At 38.0% G+C, this 22,462-nt stretch overlaps 1 protein-coding gene across 4 annotated transcripts in view; it reads left to right on the top strand.

Moving 5' to 3' along the window:
- MYO3B (myosin IIIB) overlaps positions 1-12,307 on the top strand; it is a 206,948-nt gene extending 194,641 nt beyond the window's left edge. For all 4 annotated transcript variants that reach the window (XM_075430067.1, XM_075430068.1, XM_075430069.1 and 1 more), the window contains 3 exons: positions 9,805-9,911; positions 10,286-10,332; positions 11,655-12,307. In XM_075430067.1, coding sequence (XP_075286182.1) covers positions 9,805-9,911; positions 10,286-10,332; positions 11,655-11,790 — 290 coding nt within the window. In that variant the 3' untranslated portion in view covers positions 11,791-12,307. The remainder of the gene's footprint in view (positions 1-9,804; positions 9,912-10,285; positions 10,333-11,654) is intronic.
- The last annotated feature ends 10,155 nt before the right edge of the window (positions 12,308-22,462 follow it).

Consider the following 22,462-nt stretch of genomic DNA (forward strand, 5'->3'; position numbering starts at 1 on the left):
ATTTTATGTTTGCTTCATCTTTTTCCCCATATGCTTTGTTTTTCTTAGCTAGAATCCACAAGATGAACCAGTGCCAAGTGTCCAGTGAGTTTTCTGAGGCATATTAGCACATGATTTGAAGCTCTTGAGATGCACAATCTCCAGTTTAAAAACCTGTGCATTAGCAGGTCCAAATGTATTTTGGACAATATCCCTAAAACAGGTGACACTGTCATGATATTTAAGATTCACACTTGAAAACTGCCAAAGCTATTTAATCAATCTGACTGACTAAATCATCGTTCTAATTTTTCTTTGAAGCAATAGCTGTCGTCTTATTGTGCAGAAGTAGTAATGAGTGGCTCCATTGTTGAGGCTATGTTTGTGGGGTTTTTTTTGATACCTTTTGTTTCTGAGAAATTTTGAAAATTTCTTATACCTCCAACATGAGATATGTTTTTACTTTGGAAGGCAGAGAAGGACAAAACAGTTATTTGAGGTTCTTTCTAATCCTATTCTCTTTAACTTCGCTAAATAAATAAACTGCACCAACAGGCTGAGTCCCAACTGGGACAAAATGCTAATGGGACAAGCTTGCATTATGGCAAGCCTCTGGGTGCACAGTGCCTGTGTAGGTGTCCCAGTGTTTCTACTTCAAGACTAGTACCTCAGACGAATACTTACAGAGAAGGGAAAATGGGGCATGTCCAGAAAATTGAAGAATGCCTGGCTTTGCTTTGTATTCCTCTTTGCATAGGATTTCTACTTCTGCCTTCCAGAAGCTCAGGCTGATCTGCTGCAGCGCTAACAAGGCGACAGGTCTAATACAACCATCCTGCCATAAGCAGTTAAAGTTGGCCTTGAAATAATCTTTGTATTGAAGACTCTGATATGCACCTTGTGAGGAGTTACCTCAACCTCAGATTCAGGTGTCTATTGAGGATTTGGACTGCTTGAATTTATTTTAAGTGGATTTTTTTCCTGGTCATTTGAATGTTAACTACCTCACAAAAAAAAAAAAAAAAACACAAGAAAGAGCATTTTCAGTCCAATTTAGCCTAATTTCCTCTCTCTGACAGTAACCAAGAGCAAAAGCCTGGAGTGTAATACAAAAGTAGGGCAAGCAGAGATATTTGCCCAGAACACTCTCCAGTCTAGCGTGGTTTGTGGCTCAGGGATTTCCCAATCCGGAAGTGATCTCTTTGTATTTAATCGCTCTCGGTAGGTTTTTCCCTTGCGAAATTCTTCATTCACTTGTATTGATTATACAACGTCGCTCACTTGGCAAGAGAGACATCAGTTACCTCACATGATAATGTAAGACAGTTATTTCTTATCACCTGGTGACTATTGGATTAAGCTGGTCTTCTAAAACCAGGAAATAGGTTGTGATATGTTGTAGTTCCAGCATACCTGAAATGTCCTGGTTTTCGTCAGTAACTGTCTCTTCTGAAAACATCACAAGAATTAACCAAAAAGCAGCTTCCGCAACCACCTTGGGTCAAGTTTAAGGAGAGGAAGAAAAATAATCATGAGTTAAATTTTCTTCATTGTCCAGGAGTAGTTTCTGCCATTCAGGATGGTTTGGCATGATTTTTTTTTCCCTGAAGTTAAAGCTGTAGCTGTGTAAACCTCCTGGGCTTTGACTGGTTAGTTGACTAGTTGCCACAGCTCTGGAACTCCCTGCTAGATGTTATTACATGCAGGGCATATGAGGGGTTGTGTATATTCAACGTGTATAGGAAGACGTGTCTTCAGGACCATACTTGCAGAAGCATGCTGTTTGCTGACAGGTTTGACTCTTACCTGTGTTAGTCACTGGCAGTTTAGTTCTTTGGTGTGCTTTGTTTAATCTCTGCCTTTTCCCTCTACGGTTAAATCGCTCACAATACAAAAGGAAAGAACTGACAAATACTGAAGGATCAGAATTGTGTTGGAAGGGGAAAAAACAACAAAAATCAAGATTCTAACTATTTATGGATCTTGTTTCCCAACAAAGTGTATCTAAAAGCCATTGTCCCAGGGTTCAGAGATAGTTAAATGATTGATTTCACATAAAATATTTGTTGTTCTAATTACAGTATCATCTGGGTCGTTGGCAACAAACAGATGCAAAAACAGCCTTTACATACCGTCTTGAAAAACTTCTGATTTGCTTAGTGTGCTTTATAATCTAAAGCATATGGCTTTGCATAGAACTGCAGTATCCAAAATGAAACCATAAGTAATGAATCACTGTGTGGAAGAAAATGCATTGCTTCTGTTACGAGTTCTTTCAGTGTGTGTATTCAAATGGTTCTGTTTAGGGTTATAAACAAAAGGCTGTGCTCACAGTTTTAGCAGTGTGTTACAGATTCTGGGATGCACATGACATCAAAGAGGCGACACTAATTTCGCTAGCAGTCTAGGGCTCTTGGCACTATGAGCACACTCCATCTGAGTAAACAGAGTTCTAGTTCACCACAGTTGTGTGGGGGATCTGAGGTGATCAGGAAGCTTGGTTTTGTTTTATTTTAAATCTTTCTATTATAGGACTTTTTACCCCTCCAGGTTCTGTGTTTTCAGTGAATCTGGTAACTGCATTTGTAGCTATACACTTAGACTGCAAAGCACTTGATGCTGAAAATAGTTAAACCTAACTTGTTATTCTTACCTGCCGAATCCAAGTAAGAGCTTTGAGTGCATTGACATTGCAGGATTTTCTAAGGATTAAGCACTCTTTCTAAGTGTTAATATATATATTTTTAATTAGGTAACATCTTTTCCCTTAGCAACACTTGTGAGAAGCTCCAGTAAGACATTTTGTGAGAGTTAGCAAGGGCTGAGGCCTTGTGACTCCTCAAAGAAGATCTGATTTATTGTTCTTTCCATGCTTGCTTGTCACTAGCAGCATGAAGAGCACTGGCCCCTATAAATATTCCTGGACACTCTTCTGTAGAGGAAGGGACTGAGGGAATTTGGTGACAAGAATGGTTCCTGTCATACTATATTTCATTATATCAACAGAATGGATGGCCTTATTGAACATTTGCAGAGCTCTGAAGCTACTGCTAGGTAAGCATGAAGTATCCTGGAGAGCATTACAATTGTTAATAGTATTACATTTGCCAATATGCCTTCAGGCTCCTGATGTTACTAGATTAACCAAATCCTCTGATGCCAGAACTTAGGTTCTACTGCTGCAACTGTTAATGGCAGTTTATTCCTTTTTTTCTTTTCCTTAGTTTCTCAGTATCTTAGTTGATTGTTTTATTTTTTGTCCTTTTCCTGTCCATTTCTCTTTCCTGTAGTTTTCTCTTTCTCCTCTCATTAATCTCAGAAAGAAAAATAAGATATTAGAGACATACCTCATTATTTAAGTCACCAAGTAGTCTTGCTCTTTATTCTCTCCTACCCTCTGTTGTTGTCTCTTGGTGTGGTTTTGCCCTTCCTGAGATTAGAATCTTTCAGAGACAGGGTGTTTATTTTCTGTCAGCCTCCAGTATTTTTGCAGAACTGCCATAATATAATTAAATCTATAGTATAGAGCATAGACCTGATAACTTCATTATTCCCAAGTGAAGCTACAGATTATTCTATAGTATTTGTTCTTGGAAGCCTGTTACAGCTGTTATCCGTCCTTGTTTCTGATGCATTTATAGTTGGTAGCATATAACAGGCAGTGTGCAGATACTCAGTCTTGTGGGCTTGGTGTCTCTTACTGTGTGCTCATACTAAAGTCACACCGACCGCAGCTTAGTACAGGGATGCGCAAGACAAATCTGCGTTAACTGGCTTGAGTATGGCAGGCAGGCGCAGCAGGAGCTCAGTGGGGACTAACTGTCTGAGTGTTCACTCTACTTCTCAAGCAAGTGTTTCATTTTACTCCCATTTTGCACTTGTGGTATGATGCAAATTTGTGCAAATAGTGGAGAATCATGGGAATGAGAAAGGAAGGAAAACATGTTTGTATGAACACTCATGTTCAAACAGCATTATGTGCCCTTTGTAAATCTCTCTTTTTTTAAACAAAGATTACATAATTAAAATCATGAAGCCTAGTTAATTTACAGCATTTTTTACTGCGTAAGTGACATTCAGTCACTCCCATCTAACACTGATATGAGTGGGATCAGAATCACTAGCCCCTCGAGTCCTCTGCTTGAACAGACTTGTATGGCACAGAAGAAAATGTACTGTTCCTTGAAATCAACACGCTGCACATAATTATCCACTTAGCATCCAGTCCAGGAGGAGGATGTATATTATCGTTGTCTGTGAGGTCACTTCTGCATTTGCCCGAGACTTCAAGAGAAATAGTGAAGTTAACTTGCTGCCTTGAAAAATGATTCGAAACTGGAAAAGCTTGAAAACATCAAAATACATATAAATTATCAAAGGAGAACAAAGACAAGTTTTTCCACAAAAGTCTTCTCCCCAGGCTGTAACAATGCTTTACATAGGCATGATCAATATATCCAGGCTTGAGAACCAAAGTCTTTTGGAATAAATTAAACTGGCAGGAAAAGAAACAAACAAAGAACAAATTAACATGATTTTAAACATTGCTTAAATTTTCATGAATGTAGACCTTGAGATGTTATGATGAGATCCCATGAGTCTGTGCTAATATTTGCTTATAATTAAGGGTTGCACTTTCATGTTTCATCTGATATTATAGATTGGAAATCAGCTACATGCTTACTATTTTTCTTGGTCATACTGATTTATCTGCTTTATTTTGCTTGCTCTGTTAATAATATATATGATCCCCTAAATGGCCCCATTACTTTCCTTTAGCAGGCTGCACCTTCTCGTACTCTAAATGCCCCCATCCAAGTAATTGGAGAAGGACTACCATTCCTGTGATATTAGGTGTCTGTTCACCTATAACAGAAAAGGAGACAAGAGTAACCCCTTCCAAACCTGTTTTGGGTAAATGCCCCCATCCAAGTAATTGGAGAAGGACTACCATTCCTGTGATATTAGGTGTCTGTTCACCTATAACAGAAAAGGAGACAAGAGTAACCCCTTCCAAACCTGTTTTGGGTAAAAGGCTTCAGGAGGAAAATGCAAGTACTCAGCTCCACCCTTCAATATGTGTTGTGGTGGATGGATCGACGGCTCAGCCTGCTTTGTGGCATGGACACGCATTGGCAAAGATCCGTTCTGTGCATTGCTTGCTAAAAGTAAGATGTCATCCAGAGTTTAGAGCCCCCTCTGTGCTGCACCAACCTTAAAACAATCTGACTTGCATCAGTGGATTTCACAAGTTCCAAATGCAGTTGTAGCTGCCTCATCACAATTTTCTGGGCAGAATTCTCCATACAGGAAAAATTAGCAATGTTTGGCGAGGTTATCAGCGTCAAGGGGGGTCTGAAGCAAGGATTTAATCATAAACAATTTATGAAGACCCTAGCTTCATTTCAGAGAGCAAAATCTGACGATTCTCAGCTCCTCTGAAGAGTGTGCCCAGTGCCTGTCTACAAGTTTACCAAGATAAGCAGGACAAACAGGCCGTCTAAGATGAGGTCTTCACTGAATAGCAAGTGAAGTAGTCTGCCTCATGGGAAGTCATTAGAAAAATACGTTTTTGCAGGTACTCTCTTGAAAGTATTGGTCAGCACCCGAATTCTAGATGCAAAAGTCCTTGTGTCAGTTCTAAAGAGCATTTTAAAGTCTTTTGTTAATCTTACTGTTTAGCAGTTTGTGGATTTCTGAGAGAGTCCTTTGCAGCTTATGGAAAGGATGAATTTTTAAACAGAAAATTCATCTAAAGAAGATATGGCATAAGAAATGTGCTAATCGTCTCCAAGCCAAGAGATGTCATAAAAAGTGTCAGTATGATGGATGTGATAGCTAATTGAAGAAAAATATTTCCATTTAAGCCATAAGAAAGCAAAGAAGAAGAAACACATGGAAATTTAGAGGTGAAAGTATATCCCAAAAATCAGAAGATCAATATAAAATCTTTTGCTGATTGAGGCTCATGATAAAAATCACATAGGAGAAATGAGTTCATATTAAGCTAGAAGTGATTTACGTCATATCTTGAATGGTTTTTAACTTTAGCTTGAGTCAAAAGTACATTTTCTAAAAGTTTCCAGTCTGAACCTGAATTTCCATCATACTGCTAAATATTTTTTTTCTCATGACTGAGTGCTTTCACTATGTGCTGTATTTCTGGTCTGAAATTTTCTTTCACTTCTGACTGTTAGACTGTTCAGACTTTTGTTTCCAAAGTTGAAAAACCCTCCACCTTCTATGAAGGTGTTTAGGCTTGCTTCAGATCACCTCTTAACCTTCTTTTGTAAAAAATTAAATAGAAGAGTCATCTGAAATTTCTAACCATATGGCAGGTTTTCCAGATTTCAGATTCTTCTTGTTTGTAATGTTGTTCTTGTTTGTCTTGTTGTTCTGCAGTTTACAGCACCCACTTTAAAATAACTCTGCACTTAACAATAACACTGTTTTCCTGTTTCTGTTGAGTAGTCCCCTGCTTTGCACCCACTCTACTTCATATTCAGCTGAATATCCATAATGACTCCCAAGTCTCTCCTGGAGACACTGCTTTCCAATTATGCAATTCCCAATTCTGAAAAATGTAACTCAAATGTTTGACTTTACATTTAGTTGAATATCATCTTTTTAATCTGTCTGAGCACTGCAAGGTCCTGGTCTATTGGCTTGGGCTCTTATGTATCAGAGAGATAAAAAAGATATCCAATAGTGGTAATATAGGAGTAAACAGAAACCCCATAGGTTTGTTTACTTCTAATTACTTTATACTCCAACAGATTTACCCATTTGCCAGTTTCTGACTGTCTTCACTGTAAGCAACTTCAGTTTGGTGGTAGCTTTAGGGAAGCATCTGCATGAGCCTGCTCACCCATGTGTGTCAGCCTTTCTGGGTTCGAGTGAGGAAAAGCGGAGGATGCCCAGAACCTCAGCTATGCTACACTTGCTAGATCAGCTGACACAGTGCACTTGGCAGAAGGTGGTTTGCCTACTCTGTGTTATTTCTGCACTGCAGTAAGGAATTTACCAATGAAGAAAATGTAACCTGAGGAATTTCTGCTCTTAGAGTTACAAAGGAAAAGCTTGCTTGTAGACAGAAGGGAGGCACATCTCTGAAAAAAATGGTGCTAAGGGACAACCTAAAGGAAGTGCATGTGCTCGCTCCCTCATCTGGTCTCTAAACTTGCAGCAAACTCAGGAGCCTGGACATGCCCAAGGCACTTGGCACAATTTGGGTGCAGTGGAGACAATACCCTGTTAATGATACTGGGGCTGCTGTTATTGCTATTCAAATGAGTGACTTTTTTCTAATTGATGGGTTTAAGTTTGTCATCAAAGCAAAACATTTTAGAATAGCATTTAAAATGTCTATTCAACTGCTGAGTGTTGAGCACATGTGAATACTGTTTTCTGCCGATATGGTAGTTTATGATAAATGTTAACAGATTTTGTACTGTTTGTGTAGTATGCTACTAAACACTAAGACAAATGGGCCCACTGTAAGGGTGTTTCCTTTGGAGGACACAAGCTGTAGACCACCCATAGAATACACAGTAATAATTAAGTGTCAGCATAAAAAGCTAGAGAAAAATATTAGCATCTCAGATCCTAGTGAATAAAAGACATTTTTAAAACAAAGACTATACATACAGGTGTTTTGAAAAAATAACATGAAGGCCACAACAGCATTTGGGGGAAAGGAAAAAAGAGTACTCCATCATATTATCGTACTGTTTCAAAATTTCTAAACATTTGTGTGCTGTATTTTTACTTCTGGCAAGGTGTGTGAGAGATGTTTGAAATTATGCAGAACTGTGAGGACCTGAGTCTTTATTCAGGCCAGCCTCTTGCTAGAATAAAAAAAAAATTTGTGGAGATGTATTCAAGAACTACATTGCTGCAGAAAGGAACTCATATGGCCTTATGACTGAAAATATTGCTTGCAAAAATTGCAGACCCTGCTGTCCTGAGATAGAAAGCTCTAAGATCAATTTGAGTAACTTTCAGAGCAAACATAGAGAGAGTAGAATGTAGTTCTGGCAGGTCTTCCACAAAACTTCCAGAGACTTCAGAGAGAACAAAGTAGCACTTGTGTCCTATCTAAATATTAGAGAAAAAAACTTTCCAAGGACACAGATATTACTTGGACCCCCAATTTCTCCAGAAGTATTTTCTGGAACAGCTTCTGCCTTCTCTGGTTATATACAATACAGGTAAGTAGCAAAGGTTCAGGCTTAGCTTTCACAATCTCTTTAGCAAAAATATAAAGGTTTACTGAACTTGAAAGTATAAAGCATTGAAGCTTTGGGTATTAAATTAGCAAGTAGCATGAAGGTATTATTTAAAACTTATTTTTTATTACTGGAGAAATGTAACCTTTCTCCATAAAATTGTTTTTGAATTTTAGACCCAGCTCTGCAGTCAGTTCTCCGTGGCCTTTTAACCCACCAGCCCTCCCAGGTGTTGTGAGAGAACATGATGGCTGGCACGAAACACGTGCTCCCCTCCCACACAGACATTGCAGTCCCACTCTGAGAGGAAACTAATATCTTTCAAATTTCACTGATGAGAGGGAGAAAGACAGTGAAAGAAAGAAAGTCTCCCAGAACATTCAGTCATTTGGCTGAGAAGGCCAAAGCTCAACCATTTCCTCTACCTCACTCAGTAATTGCAGAAAAGTGCAGCAGTTGCACACTGTAAACCTGGGTGTATTATAAACCTCCTTCGTAATATTACCTGCTCCTTAAGACCAGATCTTACAAATGGATTTGTGAGATGAGAGCCTTGCATCCACACAAGCCGTGTTGACTTCTGTTTTGAAGTGTTTAAAGGAACTCATGTCCCACTTGATCTTTGTGTTGGTCTTTTGTATCGGAGCAAGTTTCCCATGCAGTGTGGAATGCAAATTGGATAAGACATATATTTTTCCTTCAGTGCCACCAAAACCCATTTTTATTCGTATTGTCACTAAAACAATTTTTAACAGGAAGAGATCAGAAAAGTCGAAAGCATTGGGAGAATTAGTTGAAAAGTAAATGACCTTTTGTTAGCCCCCACGGTGTCTTTTAGCAACCTAGTGATCCGAATTTACCCTGAAAAAGTTGTCCTGATAATCTGGAGGATGTGCGACAGAAAACGCCTGGTAAAACAGAGTACAGCACACCATAATGTCTTTTTTTCCTTCATAAGAAAGAAAAAAAGGAATAAAAAGGCATAATCCACCCCTTCTGAAATATTTCCTTCATCTTTAAACTCTGCTTTCCAGATGACTTTAAGCAACTGCTACTTTACAGTACTCACAAATTATATTAAGAAAGCATAATTCCAAACCAGTCCGATTACTCTGATTAAACAGAGAGCCATGTCAAGAAGGTAGCCTTTTTATGTAATAAAAATGATGATAATAGACTAAGTCTCATCAGTCAAAGAGCTTTATTACTGTCTACTGTAGAGAAACGGTTTTGCTACTGCTGAATGATATATCCCTAGCTAGTCACAATATACCTCATTTCCTGCTTAGATAACAGAAGATACTAAGATAAAGTGTGAAAGGAATAAGGAGCTGTGTGATATAGATATATGGAAGAATAAAAAAAAAGTTATAAAAGTAAAAATGAAGTTCTGCTTTAAAACTTACGTTTGAACCAAGTTTCAAAAGAGACAACAAAGATTCCCAAGTTTCTGTGTGCTTACTTTGGGTAGGACAGGCTTGCTAATAAATCCAGGACCAAATAGGACAGAAGAAAAGACTGTTTACAGAGTAAAATACGCAAAGACTTTCACAGCACCTGGCACAGCTTAAAACTAAATTGTGTTATCTTACTGTAGGTTCAGAAAACTGTCTTGAACAGAAGCTGAGAACACCTCGTCGACGATGTCAGCAGCCCAAAATGCTGAATAGCCCCGAGGACAGCATGTACTATAACCAGTTAAATGTGAGTTCAAAGTGGCAATAAAGCTGTTTTACTGGCTTTGTTTCCAGTTAATAATTCTGTTATTAATACCTGTTTCAGGCCCTCCAGCCCCACCCCCACATTCTTCTGCTCTCGTCTTGAACATGTGCTTATGCTCTTTATCTGTTGCTTTCATGTCAGGATGTCTGCCTTCACGGTGAATAATTGATGTGGTTTATCAAAGACGAGCAAGATGCATGCTTCATCAGGCTCACTTGAGCCCTTTGATCAAAAAAATTATGCTGTGACTTCTGATATTATCAGCATCTGCTTGCATTCAACACAAAATCACTTTGAATTAAAAATTAACGACTTGCTGCTTTGCTTTGACTGTGTGTTCTTGGCCCTCTCCACAGGGAACTCTAGAATATCAAGGGAGCAAGAGGAAGCCAAGAAAACTTGGGTAAATATCTATCTTCTTAGTTCTAAGCAACTGTAAACAGAAGAAGTCCTTTGTGATATTACAGAATATGCAAAACTTTCTAGAGAGGTTTCTAAAAATAAACAATTAACATATTTCTGTGCATTGACATTGGACATTTTCTGCAGAAGCAAATGTAAAACTTGTATGTACTGCTGTCTGCAGACACTAGAACTGATTCTTACAAAATATGCTCCCCAGCTCTCTCCAAGTACTACCACTACAGAAAAAAACAGCTTTCTTCATGTTTTAAAGTGCATTTAGCACTAGTGGAAAGTGCCAGATGAAGGATGTTGAAACTGAAGTTCTCTGACCTAGAACACAGACAGGAGCCTTGCCAGCTTTGCTGCACCATGCTCACGATGGGCTTCAGCCCTCCTGGGGGGAGCTCATTTTAAGAACCGACAGAGAAACCGCTCAGCCCAAAAAGGAGTCGCTCCTTCTCGTTGAACTGAGTCAGTTCTCATTGTCACATGAGCAGTTATCACCTGGCAATGGGTAGAAATCACTGAAAACAATTCACAAAAGCCAGGCTGGCTACTATACAATTGCCAAAATTTTGCATTGACTGGTCTCATGGACCAGAGAGAACTGATGGATGCTTGGTCCTACAAATGCATCTACTCCGAAAATATACAAGACCTTTCTGTATGGTTTCCTCTGTTTTTGATTAATAATCTGAATATAACTGTATGAATAGGAGGTCTTTGAGTCAAGGTTAAACCCCCAAATTTTTCACGACTGTGCAAGATTTGTTTTATTTCATCTCCCTCCCCTAGTTTAAATAAAGGCTGTATTCCTGTTCAGGGAATAAAAACACTAGCGTGGGACTGCAGTGCTCATCATACATCACAGGAAAATGAAAGCCTCTTGATGTCAATAGGGCTTTCCCCCAGAATTGGTGATCTGGTCCTTGGCTCATATTTACAGCAAACCATCAACTGAAATATGTTATCAAAATCATATCATGCTTGTGGAACATACACAGACAAAAAAGCCACATTGCTTAAATGAAATGCCCATTTGATGCAAATAGTTGGTCTATCATTCTGTACACCCAAACCGAAAGACTCTATTGCATTTCACAGCTCCTCAGAACCATTCAGAGTGTAATCGTAAAAAAGTAATAGCAAAGTAAAAGTGTGTAGAAAAGCTATATCTTTCTCATAAAATCGTCCCATCTTTTTTTTTCCTTTCTTGTGTTAGCACTGTTCATTTTCACATCCATAGAGAAGTTTCTGTTTCTGAAGATATTGACAGAATTCATTTTTTAACGTAATAAATGTTATTTGTTTTCTTTCAAGCCAAATCAAAGTGCTGGACGGAGAAGATGAGTATTATAAATCATTGTCAGCTGTTGAATCTGTCCCTGAAGATGACAGCTTTCTCAGTTCCCCATCTCCTCCTCCTTTAAGAGGTGTGTCTTTTGCTCAAAGCTGAACCTCACTTTATTGACTAATACTGGTAAGAGTATTTTCATGCTGGTAATCTCTTCCAATTAACTTTGTGTGTATGTGTTTATGTACTGTATTAAAAAATACAGTTTCAGCTAGTAACTTTCTTTCACTAATTTAGACCTGGTTTTGCAGCTGTAAATTGTCCTGTGTAGCTGTATTTCTATAAGCAATTCCAATAAAGGGGAGCAGCACTACCTGTATGTGTTGATGTTGGTAACGGACACGTTTCTTTAGCAGCAAGGTTAGTTTATACAGTTCCAACCCCTTCTTCCCTGCTCCCCCTGGCTGCTGTTCCCACCCTGTGCCATCCCTTCTGTTGTGCCAGCAACTGCTGGTAGAGCTGTGTGAAAAATAAGATCAAGGAACTGAACTGGATTAAAAGAACTCCATACTCAAAATTTTCATTTGGGGTGAAAATGTTTTTTATTTCATTAGACTGATACTAAACATTATCCTTTATAACCTTCTGTGCTGTGTATGGCTTTTAACACTACAAAAAATTTACAGAGTAAAACAATCTAAAATAATAATTGTGTCTCAATTTACCTTGTAAATATTTTTCTTATAAAGTATTAGTTGACCATAAGTTTAACGTGAAGAATTATTTCAAATATCAGAAGCAAAACAGTTTTAAAGCCAACATTTCACACACTGCTTCATATAGCACTTCTGACTGAAACCATCATTATGACTTGTTATTCTTGTTATCCATGCAAGTGTTTAATTTCTTTCTTAACCTGTATCTCTGGGCTCCAGTGATTCCTACATTTCCACAGCCCTCTTGTGCGTAGCAGGAAAAGAAAAGGTCACCTGCAAATGTTTCTACTTGCTTTTCATTTTCTTTCCAAATCCTTAATGAAACAGCATGTAACTTTCTATGGAATGTTGAGATGCTTTGCTGATAACCATTCCTGTGACAGAAGCTGACTATGTCATCTTACTCTTTACTTTCCATTTCTGAGCCACAGTTTTGATCTGTGACAATTCTTTACTTCTTTTCTGTACAAGCTCTTGTCAAATACTTTTGGAAATAAAATATTCATGCCTTACAAATTTGCTAAAAATTATTGTGGGTTGTTTTTTTTTTTTTTTGAGAAACCATGCTGATTAAATCTGACCATGTATTATATAGGTCTAATTATGGTGCTTGTTTTTATCTCCCTTTCAATGGGTTTACCCTGATCCCTGCTAACAGACCTTCTTCCTCATGGAGGTGCAGTTCACACCTGTTCCTTCAGCTACAGAATTTCTTACTATCAGGGTTCACTGGCACCATCTTTTTTACCATAGGAAAAGGAAAGATGGCATGGGAAATGAGACCCAAGTACAGTCAGGGCATCCCTAAGCCAGAATAGGGTTTGAAAGAAGAAAAGGTAATGAAATAGATAGTTCAGCAAAAGCTTTGTCTATTCCAAATAACACAGAAATTACGTTAGGCAGGGCAGATGAGGATGAGAGAAGGATTCAGCTGCTCCAGGAAGAGCAATCCTTCACTCCTCCTTCACCCAAAATGTGACAGAAGATTGAAACAAAATCATTAAGTCCTGCCAGAGACTGAAGTCCTTCAGTTCACTGCTCATTCTCCTCTGCTGTACATCTGAGCGTGGACTTTAGAGCCTTTAAAATTTAGGGACTCCTTTAACAACAGAGAATTGGTGAGTAGCTGCAGATAAATTAATGATATTAGAAAATACAGTGCAAATATGAATGGCAATTGAAATGAATGCATGTGTGCAGATCAGTTTCTTTACATTTTGTCAAAATGTAAGAAGAATGAGTATTTGTTATGACACCTCATGAAAAATTACTGCAGTTCACATCATTATTATGCATAGTTAGAGTTTATCAGTTGTTTCAGTTAAATGGTAGTCAGGCTTCCAGTTAGGTATTGTGTCAGCTGCCTAAACCAACATTTTAATTTACACTAATACATTACTCTGAGTAGTTCTATTAATTTCATAAAGAAGTAAGGGAAAGTGAAAAATAATATATAATTCAGTGAAGCACTTAAGCCAAAGCCTAAGTCGCGCTGACATCAATGATATGTCAGCACATGATGAAGTGCTTTGCTGAATGGGGGCCCAAGTTAATAAAAGCAGCATCAGAACATTAAATAGCAAAGCACAAGTAAAATGCAAACACCCCTCAAGTACATTCCTTAGGTTTCTTCTTTTTTCTTTGTCCCAATTGTCAAGCTTTTATCAATCTCAGCCATCAGAAATGGACTTCAAAGAGATTTTAAGCAGTCTTTAATTGCATGGAAAGGGTAAAATACAGTTTTTTCCTTGTTATATGCAATGCTACTATCTACATCTGCTATAATTTTTCAAATTAATTTAATGTCACTAGTATTTTTGAACTGAAGTTCCTATCTAAAAGCTGCTGTTGAGTAGTGTGTTTTCATTCTTGCTACTTCTTGGCTAAAAACTGTGCACAAACCCAGTCTGTGCACTTCAGTATTCCATAACTTATCCCCTTTCTTCATTTGTTTTTGATCAATTCACTTTACTCTCACTATAAACTGCGTTGAGGTGGCCTTTCCTCATCCTCATTTTAGAGTACATCTATGCCTTTAGATTATTAAAGGCCATATCCTCAGCTTGCTGTGGAGCCATGCAGTCACATTAAAACTGGCTGAAGAGTTGAACTTCTGTTTCCCCATTGATGGATGTCTTTGTTTGAGTGGATTAACTTGTGCATGAAAAGGAATACAGGAGGTGAGTCAGTGGGATGATCGTGGTCACTGCAAGCAGATCAACGTGAATTGCTGAGATTTTCTCATTTGGTTTTCATACCATTAGAACATTGTTCTGATTTATTGCTTTTCACATATATTATGCTGAAATATTAATATATTTAGCTTAATAGATCATAACATATCCTGTTTTTAATATGTTATAAAATAAAGAGTTTAAATCCTGTTAGGAAAAAGAAAATTTCTTAGACAGTGTGTAATATATTAGTTTTCGGCAGATGGGGGCGAAAAGGGTGAAGCTCAACAAGGGATTTTAGTAGATTCCTTCTGTAGACCTTAATGGCACTAGAAATCCATTCTTGCTAAGGACAGTTTCTGCCTTTCAGTTATGGTAGCTTAAAAACTTCTCTCTGTGCCGAGAAAAATCAGGCAGGGAGCTTTTGGAGATTAGCCCCTTTCATCTGGTAATTTTAAACGTGCTTCTCACTTAAACATTTACATCACTTTAGTAACGTAAAGGAACCTTAGAATAGGAGTAAATTGCAACCATCTTAAATTTGCCCCCACGGTGACCTCCCTCGCCCGTACACTGTAAGAGTGGTGGAAAGGGCTTTGTGCACTGAAGGTCTTTTAAGTGGCCCCTATCGGGCCATCCAAGGAGTTGTTGTTACTTAGAAGCTTAGAAAATATGGCTATAAATAAAGTAAAGCTAAAGACTTTGCTAAGTCCGATCAGACCAGAAGATGATTTTCCTTTTGGTGGTGACAGTCAAAACCAAATTTCTCAGTGGTGGGTGCTGAAAGCAAACCACACTGGACAGTTACAAAGTCATCTTCTGCAAGGAAAATTTCTTCCTAATAGCAGGCAACTACTGATTATCTTATGTCATGTAGCATAGTTGCTAATATAAGCATAATGCTTATATCATGATATGCTTGAATTATATTTTTCTGTATTTTATAGAACTATGAATGTTTATACTTCCAAGCAACTGTCTCGTTGGGTTTTAATTCCACAAAGTTCCTGACTTCTGGTACACTGTGGTACTAAGAGCTATGTGTGGCTCTCACATGCAAGCAAACACAAAGTGGATTATTTGTTTTAGTTTTAAATAAAGGCAATGTGTTTAAATGTGGTCCTTTTTAATTGAGTTGGAGACCTTCTGACTTGTGCTGTCAGAGTATAAAAGGGAGCTACCGATTTACTTTCTTTATGCTATATTTTACATACCCCAGTGCCTTCTCATTCAGTATAAATGGTTGCACACTACAAAGATTTGTAAGGAATTTCCTAGTGTTGCTATTTTCTATATTTAGATCCCTTCAATTTCTGTTAAATTTTATTTAAAGATAGTCTTGACTGGGTAATCTTTAACATTCATTGTCATAACCAAGAACCATTATTGTGAAGGAATTTTTTTATATATATATCTTCTATCATTGTGAAAAACAGGTATGGTTTTAAATATAGAAGCTACTAAAAATTAAAAATAAATAAGAAATCAAAGATATGTAGTGTCTTTAGGTCTATTCTTATTTGATACTGAACTCAATAAACAGTAGGAAGACAGGAGGAGTTTCATATACTTCGTTATATGGCTGTCTCTGATAGTGCAGTACACGTATGCCTGAAGCCTGCCGTTTTAATACACAATGGTCACTTTTCATAATCCATTGATCTTTGCTTGGTTTCACATGTATGAGGACAAATGATCAAATCTCACGTTTTAGAACTCAGATCCTTTGCTGCAAGTAGAGTTTCTTTACAAGTTTCTTCTTTAGTGACAGTTAGGAAATACTTAATTTAGGAAGAAGTTATGTGATTTCGTGGAGTGGGACTAAGAAGGTAGTTTCGCAGTGGGAGCAAATGGCTGGAGGTCATGATGTCTGGGTGGTACTACTAGCTATTTCACAACAAATTTACATTGACGTAAAATAGGATTTAAGTCCCAATTTTAAAATTTCACCTTTAAAAAAAAAAAAGTGATTTTATGATTGAATAATTCATTCCCTCCTTTTGTAAGAGTTATAATTGTATAGGGGTATTGCTTTTGCTTTTTTATTGTAAAATAGTTAGCAATCAGATAAATAACTGAAGTCTACCATGCTCTTATTTCTCATTCCTTTTTTTTCCTCAAAATGGAAGGAAATTTTTGAGAGACAACAAAGTTCTGACATTTTTAAATGTCTTCTGATTACCCAGATACACATAGTACATACAATTAAAAAGAAAGCCATATGGCACAAAATTATCATCCTATAAGAAACAGGTAAGTAGTTTAAGTGCCAATATATGCACAAGACATGGCATGTAATAAATTTATCCATCCTGCTTTTAACTCTGACAACGAAATATGAGAAATAATGTCAATTTTGTTGTTAATACTAGAAGTAAGTGTTTCTTTAAGACTGTTCACCTTGGGAGGAGTTGTGGCAGAACGCCTGGTTAACAGAAAGTATTTCTGCTTGACAGCAAAGCGGGACTCCCGAGCTGACAAAAGTAGCACAGGATGCTGTGAAAACTAAAGGCCGGGGAGCAGTCCTCTGGGCCAGAGCTGAAGGTTAGAGCACTCAGTGAGAGTCTTTGTGTCCCCTTCTTGCTGGGCACCAGGACCAGTAAGGGAGGAGGCTGACAATTCATGATAATAGTGCACTGTGCCTTTAAACAGAGGCTAGCACCCTGACTCATCTTAATGGAGTTCTCAAGAATTATTGGAAATTATTTTATTACATGTATAAATCGAGTATTAGTCAGAACAGTAAATATATACATTGTGTTGTCAGGGGAGTGTTTACTGTGGTACTCGTGCTGTGATGCTAGAGGACATAGGAGCAGAGAAGTGAAAAACACATCTTGGAGTAATGTTTCCGGAAATCAGATTATGTATTATTGATCAGGCTGGTAATAGATTAAATTCCTTGCTTTTGTTTGGCAGGCCTGGTTTTTAAAATTAAAGAGAGATATTCTTTTTTTCGATAATTTAAATAGTATTTCATGGAGATGGCAAGTAGGTAGATCAACACATTTGCATGTTTCTGCAAAAGACCCAAGTCCCAATTTCTGACCCATCACCAGTGAAAAGTAGGCTTGAAGGTCTCATCTTTATCTCTCAGTGAAAGTAATATTGCCACAACAAAGACTGGATGCCGCCCCTTGGGAAGGAGGGACGAAGGGAGGCCTGGCAGGGATGTTTCCCAAAATTGTTGTGCTACTGATCATGGCAAGTCTCTGATGAAGACCTGTCTAAAACTGGAATAGCAGAACTGGTGCACCATGCTGTGTAGTGCACTGGTGGCGGTGGGTGAGGCCAGATCAGAGGGAGCAGGGTGTTGTGGTTCTGGTGGAAGCGATCCTCTGAAAGCTGGGTGCTGCAGTATGGCATTGCTGTAGAGCCAGGACATGATGGTATGGAGGTGCTACGTGGGAGCCTTTGGCAACGGGAGAGGAATGCAGAGGAGGTACTTCCACAAAGTTGTGTGGCGTAGTTTATTCAGTGTTTTGTTCTTGCTGCGGCTCCCTGTTACAAGCAACAAATTAACACAGTTAATGCAGTGGGAGGGATTATGTAAAGGCTTCTGTGACAGAAGAGCTCTTACTGAGATCACAAAATCTTTGAAACAGAAACTTTTAGTTCTGTAATTTCTGTCACCCCAGGAATGAGTGCTCCTCAGTGCTGCTGCAAGAAAAATCTTTGAAAATAATCTGTTAATTTGAAAAGACTGTCAATAATCTAAGCTCCGTAATTCCGATACACATTTCTAAGACTGCTGAATCCTGTAGATGAAACAAGAGAAGCAGCTCGGTCCATCAATCCATAGAGCTGAAACTTGGGACAAGACCACATATTAACTACACTGTTCCTAGTTTGCCTTTATGCCTCAAGATGAAAGTAAGCTGTAAAAGAATAAAAAACTATTAGTGTAGCCACTGTTCTTTACCTTCTTGTTCTATAGGATGTGTGATGGAAGTTTACATCCAAATTCAAAAATAAATGCTGTACTTAATGCAGGCACAGATTTAATTTATTTGATTAAATTGATCTGTTAGAAATGAAGTTTTGAAAGAAAAACAAAATGGGAGGCTTCATAAAACTATCTTTTGATAACTTGTATTACAGTCTTCAGCATTTTTAACTCAGTGCAGATTTAGAGCTGAATTCCAATTGGAAATTGGTATTGATTGATTATGTTGCTCATTTAACATTCCAGCATGCTGCAACAATAATGCAACAGACTGTGATAAAATGGGATGTGATCTAACAGGACATGACCGATGGGATGCAAGCAAAATGCTGGGTCTGCTAGTAGTGCTGTGCAGTAGTTCAGATTGGCATCTCAAGTGCTTTGATTGTTCATTTCATTTTACTGTCATCCTACTGCGTTGAACATTTTAAAAGACACAGTGTTTTTCCATCTGTAAGTCATGAAAAGACAGGTGGATACGGAGAAACTCCACCCACAGCGCCTTGACTGAATGCCATTGCCCACTTAGTGGTAGAGAAATCCCTTCTGGAAAATTAGAATGTCCTTAAATATATTATATTGTGAAAGCTTCTTTAGTATAGGAACTTACTGATATTTTAATTTCCTTTTTTAATGAGTACAAGTAAAACAAACTGGCTCTTATCAACAGAGCTGCTATATTATAAACACCGCTTCTATTACACTGAAGTTAATCCCCAGTACTGTTACAAGAAACTCATCCTTATTAAAGTAACATTAAGAGCTTCTTTTTATTGATCTGCTCCTTTCACTTAATGATAGAAACTTACTGATGTTTTAATAATAACCTTGCAAGCTTTATCTCATTTTGCTTCAATGTGTGTTACAGGAAGATGCTATGGAAACTAACTTAGCATAAACATTTTGCAGATGTCTTTAAAGGTTAGGGAGAAAAAGATTTAGTTGCACTGCATGTTAACAAAGATGGCTGAAAAACTCCAAGATAAAAGAGAGCCTCGAGTATGAACATCAAAGAATTGTTAATGACAAGAAATACCATTAGGGTTAGCATCCCTTTTGTTTCAGCCCCCTCACACCTGCAGTGTGTTGCAGATTCTGTCTTTGTTGGCACATCTGAATTACTTCCATTAGCATTTATAGAAAAGTGGCTGCAAAACAAGAGAGATGTACCCCTGGTTTTCTCTGTTGCTCCAAAAAGTCAGATATTAGGTTCTCAGTGGGTTTCCTTCAAGGTACAGTATCTTATTGTAAAGGAGGCTATAGACCTAGGATTCCGTTGATTGCAAATGAGCTAGGTTGAAAGGAGAGGGGAGCTTTTGTTACTGCTAGAGAACTAATATAAGCAACTACAAGAAGCACACATAAGAAGCTCAGACATTAGCAATAGCAAAATCAGAGCGTGAAATTCAGATTAGCCCTCCACAGGCTGTGAGAGGGAGGGGGTATTGGAAGACTTGGCATGGCTAAAGGTGTAACCTGTTTCATTTGGCCCCTGAAAATTTTTAACAGATGGTGGGACCAGCTGTCTTTTTCAGCCATTTAATAAACTCTTCGGTGGTAACAGTTTGGGAAGTGGGGGGTTTTGAGTTTTAGGCCAGAGGAAAAAATAAAGAAATCTGTCCCAATTGTCTTTGCCAAATAGTGAAGTCTGGAAACACTACAAAAAGTTAAAGTGAAAAATCTAATTGATGATACTGTCCTGATTATCCATTTCAACAGAAGAGGAAAAAAAAGAACTGCCTGTGCCCAAGTGGACCAGTGCATGAAAAAAAAGTCTAGTGTGTTGTTATCTTTATCTGTCATTTTAATTTCAGCTCTTGCAAAGGAGGCACATAATGAGAAATTTTAAATGAGCTGTAGAATGAGACACTGTCTTACTTTTTGAGACACAATACTATGTCAAAGGAACAGGCAGAATGATCTCTTATATTAAAAAGAAACCCAATAATATGTCTTGGATAAGATCTAGTTTACGTGGGCTGACCAGGTGAGTTCAGCAATCAGTAAACTTACCCTGACTTGCATAACATGGTGATACACAATGACAATAAACTGCCATTCTAGAAACATACAGTATTCAGGCTCTCATAAAAACCTTAGTGATACGAGGGGTTTTGCTTATTAGGAGAGTTTACCAAGAATACACTGCAACTCTATTTCTTCAGTTATATTAATTTTTTTTTAAATTAACATTTGCAACACAACACTTAAATGGCAACTCTCAATTATATGAGATGTTTTATTTAAAAGGCATGTCTAGTGTCTTTGAACGGAACAGTTCTTTTTGCACATTTACATGCTACCCAGCTGAGCAGCCATTTGACAAGGGCTTTGTTCTGCCTACAGGCCTATTATAAGCCCTAGATTGTTTGCCCTTAATAAATTGCAACAATAAGACAGAAACCTCTTTCAAGTTAAGAGAAATAAAACACGTTGTCTACATAGCAAAGCATATGAAGTTTAATAATGACAACGGAAACATATCTCCTAAATCTCATTTGCTTTGCTCCCAGATCACTGCGGTTAAGATAGCACAGAAAGGTTAGCATCTTTCCATGTATCGAACAAAGATTACAGAAAACAACAGTAGGACAAAACAACTCTAGCTACAGAACTTTTTTTTCTTCACAATATAAAATCATACTGGATGCTATGTAAAGAGAATAGTGGGAGCTAAACTGGAAAGAAAAGTGAACATGATTAAATGTAGAACAGAAAAAATGTTTTTAACTGAAATGAAACAAGTTTTCGTATTAGTGAGAGGAAGAAAAAAGAGTGGTAATTATTAAAATTGAAGAATTTATACCGCTCTTCAGTGTGTTGGTGTGTCTGCACGTGTGTGCCTTTGAGGCCCTCCACTGAATCACAAAGCCCTACCAATTTTGCTTTTATAGCAGCTAATGGACATTCTTCTGTGGCTCAAGTGTTGGTTGGGAACTTGTGATCTTAAACAAAATTGTTAAGCCCTGTTTATGAGGCCCCATTTGTAACATTCAGCTGTCAGCTGTGTTGTGTTTGCTAGAGACTGTTAGACACGGCTACCTTTGTGGAACTTAGATCTGCATGTTTTTTCACTTAAGTTGGAAATTCCCAATGATTTTTAGAGTATATCTGCAAATTATGAAGAAAATAGGAGGTAAAGCACAGACGGACAACACGCTGAACTCCCTGTGCAACAGTAAAATTCAAGAAGGTGAGGGTATCTATCATTAAACCACTAGGTAGAAGTAATTTGAAAGAGCTTTCTCTGCTAGAAGCTCGTTAGGAACTCAGTACGGTGTTTTCAGAAAGAAATTCCAGTCACACTTTCATTTATAGTTTACGGTTTTTTTAATTCTCTTTTGTTTAATTTGCAGCTGGAAGTCCTGAGGATAGAAGTATTTCTTTGTTTTGATAATAAGAGAAGTACAGTTAGTACTTGGCAATGTTGCTGACAAGGTAAAAGTACAGTGATACAAACTTTCAAAGGAAATGTAATGTTTATGACAGGCATTGATTCGACTGGGTTAAAGGCTACTTTCCTTTCTTTTAAGGTATTTCTGAGCTATGGACGATACTCTGAGGACTATTAGGTATTTTCTTGGGAATGTTCAGTATTTCAGCTATGCCTGACTTTTCTTCTGCTCAGCCACCACATGCAGGAAACATCACTGTCATTCTGCTCTCGCAGGAAGGGGGAAATGCAGATCAAGGTGGTCATGGTTTTTCTCTCTCCTGTCTCCTTTTGTGTCAAAAAGAATTAGAGGCGGATTCTTCCTTGTCTCTGCCACAGTACAGTGACAAGGTGCCAGCTTCACTGCTTCTTCCAACTGCTGCATAGAACCAAACAGAGAGCGCATAATTTGCTATGTCTGAGAGGGCAAAGCCTTCATGTTATACCCTGCAGCTTTCCTACAGTGCTGGTCTCTGTTGTGTCCAATTTTTGGGTGACACTTTGAAGAAGAATTTTAAAGGGTGTACAAGAAGAGGGAAGTATTAATGATCTTTGGTGAAGGCAA

The sequence above is a fragment of the Opisthocomus hoazin genome, chromosome 9 (assembly GCF_030867145.1).
Source record: "Opisthocomus hoazin isolate bOpiHoa1 chromosome 9, bOpiHoa1.hap1, whole genome shotgun sequence".
NCBI classification, from domain to species: domain Eukaryota; kingdom Metazoa; phylum Chordata; class Aves; order Opisthocomiformes; family Opisthocomidae; genus Opisthocomus; species Opisthocomus hoazin.